Here is a 10877-nt window from a genome sequence, read left to right as displayed (position 1 = left end):
TAGCTGGTAAAAGAGGCTGCTTTATGCCTAACAAGGCAAGGCAGACAGAGTTATTTTAATGGAAATGTTTTATTGCCCGGACATACCCTGCTGAGGCTTGGCCCACAGCCTGTATACTGGGACAAAGAGCTATGTGTGCATTTCATTTCTGGTTCTGTAAACCTTCAAATTCTCTCAAAAATTACAGGAAAAAAGGGAAAAGGACAGATTTAGGAGACAGTGGAATTTTTTGTAATGCATTTCTACATCACAGCAAGTTTTCTGCATAACCATATACGGGACCAACATCTTGACGCTCCTAATCACTGCAGCAAATTTCAGCAAAGCATTGTGCCAATAAAGCAAAGATTTGTGAACCAATCACCCAACACAATTTCACTGTGTGCACTTTCCCTGAATTTACATCCCCGTTTGTGAAGGACAGCTTGCAAAATGCGTCCATACGAAAGCAGATCTATTTGAGGATTTCCCCACAAAATCCCAAGCCAGGTTAGCATCATCTCCTGGTAATTTTACTGTCAGTGGCAGAGCATTCTGAGAGAAGCTCTGGCAAACGAGTTTGCCGGTAATGTGCACAGTGAATCATGAGCGGCCGTATGTCATGGCACTCCCGCCTGCCTGCCTTCCCCTTGGCACTCTGCCCACTGACTCCGGTAACTGCTGCATTTGCGGGGGTGTGTGTGGGAGTGATGAGGTGGTGGTGGTGACGTGGTGGTGAGGTGACAGGAGGGTTTGGGGCTTGCTGTGAGGTGAGTGTGCAGTTTCACCATTTTTTTTCCTTGTAAGGGTTCTTAAACCCATTTCTCAACCCATTTTCCCATCCAAGTAAATAACAAATAAAAAAAATAAAAAATAAAAAATCAGAAGATGCCAAAGCAATTCAACTCCAGAAATGGAGTTGCCTGTTTTGGTTGTAAATATAAATTACACGGCCTTGAAATTTTGCAATCATACCCACATGTTGCCATCCATATCAGTTCTCCACAGCCCACACACCGAAGGCACGTCCATGGTTGCCTGCATCCATTTCCTACTTTATATGAGGGATTGGCATTTAGCAGCCTGTTGTGTATTGTTTGTGTTGAAATCAATCCCCCTGATCCTCTGTTTGCACATGGGCTTTCGCTATAATAGGCATATCACAGAGACAGCTAGTCAGTGTGAGAGGAACGAGGAAAAAACAAACCAAACATCTATTTGAGTAGATGTGACCAAGGGACACCTTTATTGGGCTGTATGAGGACACCACTGCCAAAGATTTCATCCCATTGTCACTAATTAGTTACTGTATTGTAGCAGCATGAGCTGTATTGGTTACTGAAGTACGTTCGTGTCTCGTCATTAAAAGTTAGTCCCTGTGTTTGCGGCTCACAAATGTTGACATATCAGCATAAATGAGCTTATGCAGCCAGCAGGGAACGGATACAGACAGAATACACAGTTTCCATTTAAGAGAAAGGTCAGCCAGCTGGGAACAAAACAGATTTACTCTTGGAGAAAATGTGTCTACCAAACAACAACTCCATTAGTGCTAGTTCTATAGAATTTACATGCACCAGTTGGCCTGTCACCCGCAATTCAAGTTTGGACTTGGTGCGGTCACTTAAATGTAGTAGTTCCCACTGTAAAACCATCTCTAAAGTATGTGAACAATTTGTTCAGACAAAAACAGCCAGTGTGCATGCCTCCTGCTCTCTGCAGGTCAGACAGCCAGACAGACAAACAAAGCCAAATCCAACCAACAAATACGTATAAGTATATAAGTATATATACTTTTTGATCCCGTGAGGGAAATTTGGTCTCTGCATTTAACCCAATCGGTGAATTAGTGAAACACAAACAGCACACAGTGTACACACAGTGAGGTGAAGCACACACTAATCCGGCGCAGTGAGCTGCCTGCTACAACGGGCGGGCGGGGGAGCAGTGAGGGGTTAGGTGCCTTGCTCAAGGGCACTTCAGCCGCGGCCCACTGGTCGGGGCTTGAACCGGCAACCCTCCGGTTACAAGTCCTGCTAACCAGTGGGCCACGGCTGCCCACATCCTCAGCCATATTAGCCTAGTTGTATATTAACATTCACTTTGCATAACCCATGTAAAAACTGGGAGCCACATGCAGGCTATTGTTAGGTTAGGTCCCGGTGCCAAGTGGCAAGGAGTAGCTACATTAGTGTATTATTATGACCGCCGCGCAGCGAAGCGGCGGTCATATAGGTTTAGTCAGATTTTTTTTTTTTTTTTTTTTTTTTCTTTTTCGCATGCCCAAATTTCCGTCAATGATTCCCGGGACACTGAAAGACCGGGGTACATGAAACTTGGTGGGCATGTAACCCCACATGGATAGCATGGAACCATCGTTTTTCGTTTTGATCTGTAGCCCCCCGCTGGACTGGACCCCCGAAGGAGGGTAGGGCAGACACAGTTTTCTGTGAATATCTCGAAAACTGTAGGGTTTAGGAGGACCATTTTTTTTTTGTATGTTGATCTCAAGGGGCCATGTCAACCCATTCCATAACCACTCATTTCATGTATAGCGCCACCTAGTTAAACACAAAAAAGTAAAAATGAGGTGTTGTAATTGAAGGTATCTGTGACCTAACATAGTCAAAACTGCACGAAATTGGAATTGTAGGATCATTATGACACCCTCTGTATGCACGCCAAGTTTTGTGGAATTCCGTTCATGGGGGCCACACAATAAATTAATTTATGTTACTATACACCAACTGGCCTGTAGGTGGCCGGAGACAGTTTTTTTTTGTGAATATCTCGAGAACCGTAGGGGCCTAGGAGGTCCACCTTTTTATGTATGTTGGTCTTAACAGGTCATGTCAACCCATCCCATTACCACTTATTTCATGTATAGCGCCACCTAGTTAAAAATTAAAAAGCAAAAAATTAGGTGTTTTCATCACAATATCTCTGGCTGACAAGGTCAAAACTGCACGAAATTAAAAGTGTAGGATCATTATGACACCCTCCGAATGCATGCCAAGTTTTGTGTACTTTCGTTCATGGGGGGCCTTACAATAAAATAATTTATGTGTACATTTAGTGGCGACACCAACAAGGATTCCCGGACACTGAAAGACCGGGGTACACAAAACTTGGTGGGCATGTACCCCCACATGGATAGCATGGAACCGTCATTCTTCGTTTTGATCTGTAGCCCCCCCTGGACTGGACCCCCCAAGGAGGGTAGGGCAGACACAGTTCTCTGTGAATATCTTGAGAACTGTAGGGCCTAGGATGACCAATTTTTTCCGTATGTTTGCCTCCAGGGGTCATGTTAACCCATTCCATGTGCACACATGTGCATAAACAGATACACACGCACACACATACATTTACAGTAATCATAATGTATGACACATACTCACACAGTAGACATATGTACGCATGCATGCACATGCACAAACACACACATACGAGGCAAACACACAAGCACGCACATACACACACACACACACACCCACACACATAAACATAAATTTGTACACGCACACATGCACATAATTCAAGAATTTTTCCCGTCATCTACTCCCTGAATTTTTGGTCATTGATACCCGGGACACCGAACCACCGGGGTACATGAAATTTGGTGGGTATGTAGCCCCAGTAGACTTTTACGGAAAAATTTCATTTCGTTATGTGTACATTTAGTGACTGTACACTCATTGGCCTGTAAATGGTGGTGCACACATATACACATGCACCCACATACTATCGGTATTAGAATGGCCGATACATAATTACAAATTCAGTAGGATTAAAAGAAAGCCAAAATAAATATTCATCATCATCATCATGGCTGCATTTTCAGTATTGGCGATAAGTAGTCGTTTGTCCACTAGATGGCGCATCATTGCAGTGAGATGTAATTTTGTTGGAAGTTAAAAGTGGGTTGGAAAAAAACAATGGACGCTTCCTACAAGGACTGTAATTTACATGAGCGACATCTAATAAGGATAGGACGATGTTCACATGAAGTGTAATTCCCATTTCTTCTTGAAGCGAAATAAATCTGAGGATGTTTATCGGACATGCTTGGTTTTACTGCAGGTAATGCGTTAATCTTGTAATATCAATAAGGACCTAGGTAATGTAACCGTTAGCGTTAGTTGAGTGATGGAGGCATTTGATTGATTGCATTTGTAGAAAACTATAAATGCGGTTATACCAAGCAAATTGATAGCAGCACTGTTTGTATCTTTCGACTGTCATTTATTGCACGTGCTACAAAATCATTCTGTGCAATGGAAGATTTACCAATGTTACACCGGTCTGATACAGTTTTGCCTATACATGCGTGAGACTGAGACGCCTGTTTATTTTGTTTTAAGTGCGTGCATGGTGTGAGAGGGGAATCGATGTGCTTTGATTACAGCTTGGTAGTTGTAGTCTTGTGAAATTAAAAAGCACGTGTGTGTGAAGTATCCAAACAATGACACCTTCATTTCATAATGGCTGCTTTAGCAACACACCTTAAGCTACTGTGTAGTGGGTCCCATCTAGAAGTGGCTACTTCATTCGCGCTTTCCTTGACTCATGGAGCTGCTTGAATGTTATTACAATTTTTCGCCACGATATGGCAGTTTAAGTCCGCTTGAGTCTGTAAGGCGTAAGCCATTGGTTTCCAAAGGAGATTTTATTTGTGTCGCCAGCATAGCCTATTGACAATTTATGTTGTAAATAGGCCTACCTTATAATCCTACCTGTAGCTTAGGGAAGCTAACAGCTTTCTATTAGGATCTAGTTTGTTAGTTACCGTTTTGTCATAACTCCCTGATGCATTTTTGCATTTAGAATAGCCAGAGCGTGTATATCTCAATCGGAAAATTAAACAATATCGGGTGCCTATGGACTAGGCTGGGTGAACCCAGCCTGATCTGCCCGCTATTTATTTTTTGATTTCTTAAAAGATTGAGCTTGGTCTGATGAAAGCCATACTAGCCATGGACCTCAGTTACACAATGCAAGGGAACATGAATCAGCCTATATTTGCACGAACAATAACGGACAAAAGCTCTTCAACTTTGGCCAGTTAAAATGTGTATGAACAGTCTAGCTTAATGCATTTCATCAAGGCCCATTTGGACATGTCAGTTATTTGCACCACTGGTTAGATGTAAAACAGCATTTCGTTTCAGACTAGGCTACTGTTACTTAATTTGTGCATTAACAATAACGTTTCAGACTACTGTTACTTAATTTGTGCATTGACAATAAAGTATTACATGAACTAAAGATGACTAAAATCTTATGTAGAAGAAGAAACATTCACAAAAAAATCCATCCATCCAAAAATGACCTTTGTTTTTGATAGCTGTTGAAAACGGCATGGAACTGACAGAGATGTTTTTGTTTATAAATACACAAAAAATAAATAAATAAATAACATTATGCTGATACCTTTTGCTTTTCCCAAATACAATGTAGCCTACAGGTGTAAGTGACCTTTCATCAATCCAGTTGCAATGGATGAACTGTGATGAACTGCCCTACTTGTGATTGTTTAGAGATTTTAAAGGTTTTATAACAATGCTACATCTTCTTTGGCTATTCTACAATCTATTCACCTTTTCAGCACCAGTAGGCTACTTTCTGTGCAGCCGCACACACACACTCAGGCATGCCAAACAAGCATACACAAAAGTTTCAAGAGTGGGGGGATGGAGTAAAATATGGAGACAAATTGAAGTGTGATTTATTTTCGCGGAACGGATGTACAGGACTGAGCGGCGGTCATATTTTGTACCGCTATGCGGTACATCTAGTTTAATTATTTGATTGTATGAACCATCACAGATGTGGGGATTTTGCTGTGAGGTAGGTAGGCCTACAACAAATAGGCCTACAACAACTAGGCTACAGTGCATTAAGAAACAATGATGCAATTTAAAAATGAACATAGGCTATAATATATACAGAATGAGTATTGCAGATGGTGTTTCATACTTAGGCCTATATGTTGTTTTTTGTTTTTACATTATTGACTACAAATACTATTTGTTTTACAGTAGGCTATGACTCAACCAACCCTTTTGTTTAAGAGAATGAAAGTTACTGACTTACCTCAAAGGGCTATATGTGACGGAGAATTTGCTCCACCTTCCTACCTGTCACTCTACGCCAGAGATGCATTGCTTATTATCAAAGCCTTACAATTTTTAAAAGTTGTTTTTTATTTCATTTCGACCTGTCCGCCAGTACAGCCTATGGTCGGGGGGAACTAAATATTGTGTCAGTGTTTCCACACGGCAAAACGTCCATGAAACATCCACATTTCCGGTATTACATACGGACTGCCTTTACATACAATTTACCTACGTTGGACTCTCATGTGAGTTGTTTAATATTGTATTTCAGAGTTTCTTTCTTTAATTCGTCAACCAGCGACGTGCAGAAATAACAGAGGTACCTTAATGATTATACGACCGCTCGTTAGCTAGCTGTAGATAAGCTGAAGTTGAAGCAACGTTAGCGTCAAAGAAGACGAAGGTTAGCGTTAACGTTAGTTTAACGACGCATTCGTATGGCTGTTACTTACTTACTTACTATTTCGATTTGTTTCGGCACGTAAGCGAATTATTTAGAAGTCAATCGAAATGTGCTATCCCATTAGAGTTGTTGGTCATCGACGAAAGCGAAGTTGCTTTTGAGTGTGCTAGGCGTTAGCAGGATGCTAACTAGAGCATGGCAACTATCGCTAACTCACAATGCTAGACTAGTTTGTTATGTTCTGGCTTGGGTATTCGGTCGTGTAGAAAAGTTACAAAAGCGCATTGATGATTCATTTTCTCGTCATTTCATATAGTCTTAAATTATATTGAAGCAACTTCACCGGTAGCTTTTCCCATAGTTCAATTTACTTCATAAACCTTGTCCTTGGGGGCAGCCGTGGCGTAAATTGCAGCAACCCTCCGGTAACAGGTCCGGACCTGTAACCGGAGGGTTGCTGGTTCGAACCCCGACCAGTAGATAGATATCGGAACTCCCCCTATTACCGTCGGTCCCGTATTACCACCGTCTTGCGTGTATGTGTCACTTATATCCATTTCAATACAAACCAAGACAGCAGACTCCTAAAGAGACGCAACCACCCACACCATAGGTGTATCTAAATTAGCTATGTACCAAAAATGACATTTTACCGTGACTCAAAGAGCTGTAAACAGTGTTGTAAGGCTGCGTGTACACAACCGCTTGGAGCTCCAGTGGAATTTTAATTTCACGACAAGAATTCTCGGTCTAACCGTCCATGTGCCGTTGAAACGGTGTTAATAGGCGACCCATCAGGCCAGCACTATAACTCTGAGCGTGGTAAACAAAATCGGATATTCCAGGCAGTAAATGCTTCCGTTAAGAACCAAACCAGATTTTGTTCAAATCTACACACCTATGGCTACTGAAAAATGTAAGGTTAATTTAGCAAATATTATTTTGAAGTGTTAAAAAACATCGTTGTTTTAGAATTTCTGAACAAAAGTGGTGATAATTGGGGGTGTTACTATAGATACTTTATTGATCCCCAGGGAAAATTCAAGGAATTCAGTAGGCACGGCTGAAGTGCCCTTGAGCAAGGCACCTAACCCCTCACTGCTCCCCGAGCGCCGCTGTTGATGCAGGCAGCTCACTGTGCCGGGATAAGTGTGTGCTTCACCTCACTGTGTGTACACTGTGTGCTGTGTGTGTTTCACTAATTCACGGGTTGGGATAAATGCAGCGACCAAATTTCCCTCACGGGATCAAAAGAGTATATATACTTAAATATTATACCTACCATAAATCGGGTACAAAGGAACCAGATCTAAAACAATTAAATTCAAAGTTGACATTCAGTAATGGGTCAACCGGAAGCTTTGCCTTTGTACTCTCACACTTCTGGTCCAGAAAAAAACATCTGTGGGTAAATTAGGCATTCGGGTTGGTGAGTTTAATTGTATTGTTATTCGGTCTTTTGTAAGGAACTGTTCTCTTGTCTCGTAAAAAGAAAGATGTTAGCTGGTCCATAGGCTTCAACTTGCAGCTGGCTTTATAGGGCAAAGCAAGCCAGGTGAGACAGGAGTGTACAACTGCCAGTTACATTACTTCTGTTTCTCTCCAGACCTGTGCCATCCACCATGACTGATCGCTACAATATCCACAGCCAGCTTGAGCACCTGCAGTCCAAATACATTGGCACAGGCCACGCCGACACCACCAAGTGGGAATGGCTGGTGAACCAGCATCGGGACTCCTACTGTTCTTACATGGGACACTTCGACCTACTTAACTACTTCTCCATTGCCGAGAACGAGAGCAAGGCCCGCGTGCGCTTCAACCTGATGGAGAAGATGCTGCAGCCCTGCGGGCCTCCTGCTGACAAACCCGATGACTCTTAGCCAGAGAAGAGAGAAGGGGGCCAGCGCTGCTGGCATGCCTGCTGGGTGGCGTTAGGATGGCTGGGGGGAGGGCTGTCCAGATGAAGTCCATTCTGCGGCAGTGGCTCTTCAAAGTTGGATGAAGTGTGACATTCATGGACTGATGTTTGTACATAGGATCACTGTTGTTACTTTTTTGTGTGATTTCCCCCCCCCCCAACCCCTTTTTTCAAGGTGCTGTAGAGCTGATAATGTTCATCATGATGCATTTTTCTATAATAAAATGTTAAGTTCAATGTTTACCTGATTCTGCCCATCTGTTCACAGGAAATATCTGTCTTGTTATATATTTGACTCTCCTGGTTGTCTCATTCAATACTTCAAGGTCAGCTGTGAAAAAAGAAAAACTATCTTTATGGAACCAGCAGGCTATGCCAGGACTGCTGGGGAACAATAAATCTAATAGAATAAAAATGCCTGCCAGAGTTAGTGCCCATCCTTTATAGACTGTCACTTGTAATGCTCTGTATCCATTATTTCTCACTTTTAAAATATCATGTTTGTTTGGAGGACAACCTGTTTAGGGCTCAGAAGAGATTATGTTGGATATTTAGTATAATGAAGGGTTTCATCTCAACTGCACGATAAACAACATTTATCTTTGCAAACTAACAGCCAAGCTTAATGACTTGTATGCCAATAGCTGTGGTTACTGCGGAGCTACTGGAGAAAGATAACCACTATGATGGGCTGTTTTACTGCTCTTTTCATTTTATTCTTCACTGGTCTGAAATTAAGTCTTTGATTCCCTTTTAACGATGGAATGCATCATACGGACATATTTCCAATCAAAATGTTGTATAGCGAGGCACATGCTGGTAGTCGTTAACAAACTCGACAACTTCTTTATATGCAGCACAGTTTGGAGTTTCCATTTGGTGTGATGGCTGCCCTGCACTCTGGGCTCTGTGATGTAGCTCATAGTTTGCAGGGTGAATCCCCACCAGCTGCTCTTGTAGTTTGAGACTGCAGCAGAGCGGTTTCTGCTCTGTCAAATTGGCAGAGACCCCCATATCCATTGTAATGCACCTCATTCTGCCATCGAGGAGCCATCAGCATTTGGTGACTTGTTTGTTTTCACCCCCAAAAGTGAATGAATGCATTAGCATAAATACAATTTAGAAAAGCATTCCTTAATTTTTGTACAGTGGGCTATAGGTCAGTGTCAGTATGCAGTTGCAAGGTGATAAATATAGTCCAATGTGAGGCATTGCCGTGTGAGGGAAGTCAATTACTTACTTCATTCTGCCAGGAAGAAGAATAGTGTGCATATACAACAGTATATCAAGCTGATTAATAGTGGATCTCTTCCAAAATGGTACATTTCCAGTATCTAGTCTCTGTAGAGGTGACTTCCATTTTTCCCAAATGATAGAGTGGAGATTGCTTTGCTTGTGCATCCAACCATAAGTGCCATCAGAGTCCGTTTTGAAAATTTATTTTGCAAAACCAATACCGGCAGGACTCCTTTGAGCCTAATGGTAAATAACTCAAAATGTAAACACAGTCGCCTCCTGTCTGATGAGATGCAGTATTTTCAACTAGCCTACTTGAAACTGAAAATGCATAGACCAGAGGTTTATTGGAGGTAAATTAAGTATTAGTTATGTAGCTTTTCAGACTCCCTTTGGTAGACCATTCGGAGGCCTTTTCTCATTTGATTTTGCATGCAAATGGCCACCCGTCTGGCGGAGCAGAAGGGCCATGAGTAATGGAGTTATGATTCTGAATCTGTCCTTTGATGAGGCTTGGTGACAAGAGGGGCTGATGGTCATCTGTTGGTGGTGCCCGTGAAATGCCCTAGAGAGGCATACTAAAAAGGTTGGCTAGGCTTCAGCATACCTGCAGAAGGGCGATTCAGTCCAACGGTATGAAAATGATTAAAAGAGACATTAAGCCAATTTGAAGCTTGGCCAGTCTATTTTCTCAGAAGTTTTAGAGTTGTTATTTTCAGCTATTTCAGACATATATAAAATTGTTCCTTTGGTCAAAATAATTTGCAAACAATACTTTGTTCACTATCTAACTCATGGGCATAAAATGTACTCTTATTTTCATTCACTAGGTTGCTGTTTTCTGTTATCTCAGTAGGTGTTATTCAGCGAAAAGTGCTTGATGCTATTTGAAGTGTGCTGGAGTCACACAGAAACCCAGTGAAAAGCCATATGCATTGCTGTAAAATACATAACCTTGAGTATAGACTTTGTGCTCCAACTCTCTACTCTAAAACGGCTCAAGCATTCTATTCTTCACTTCTTTACAACCACACAGGTAGCAAAGCCTTCACAGACCATCACTAAAACAAAGGTGTATTTGAAGGACAAGTTCCACATTTGATTCTGGAAAGTATTTTGCCCAGATGTGGCATGCATGAATCCATTCAGAACCAGGTGCGGTAAGGCATTAAATTATCCACCTGTCCGTTCTGCTAGTCTCTGCCCTTGCAGTACATTT

At 41.9% G+C, this 10877-nt stretch overlaps 1 protein-coding gene across 2 annotated transcripts; it reads left to right on the top strand.

Annotated features, from left to right (window-relative positions):
* Positions 1 to 6229: 6229 nt before the first annotated feature.
* On the top strand, positions 6230 to 8663 carry sf3b5 (splicing factor 3b, subunit 5). 2 transcript variants are annotated; one of them, XM_048270013.1, is made up of 2 exons: positions 6230 to 6417; positions 8108 to 8663. In XM_048270013.1, the coding sequence occupies exon 2, from the start codon at positions 8124 to 8126 to the stop codon at positions 8382 to 8384; it is 261 nt and encodes an 86-aa protein (XP_048125970.1). In that variant the 5' UTR covers positions 6230 to 6417; positions 8108 to 8123; the 3' UTR covers positions 8385 to 8663. The 2 variants fall into 2 exon arrangements, with proteins under 2 accessions (XP_048125970.1, XP_048125969.1); XM_048270012.1 differs by having other exon boundaries at positions 6236 to 6343.
* Positions 8664 to 10877: the final 2214 nt, after the last annotated feature.

Source organism: Alosa alosa, chromosome 18 (assembly GCF_017589495.1).
Source record: "Alosa alosa isolate M-15738 ecotype Scorff River chromosome 18, AALO_Geno_1.1, whole genome shotgun sequence".
Taxonomy (NCBI): domain Eukaryota; kingdom Metazoa; phylum Chordata; class Actinopteri; order Clupeiformes; family Clupeidae; genus Alosa; species Alosa alosa.
This window is presented reverse-complemented; position numbering and strand designations above follow the sequence as displayed.

Excerpts from the sequence above, each read along its gene's own strand:
- sf3b5 (XM_048270013.1), top strand. The coding sequence starts at position 8,124 with ATGACTGATCGCTACAATATCCACAGCCAGCTTGAGCACCTGCAGTCC.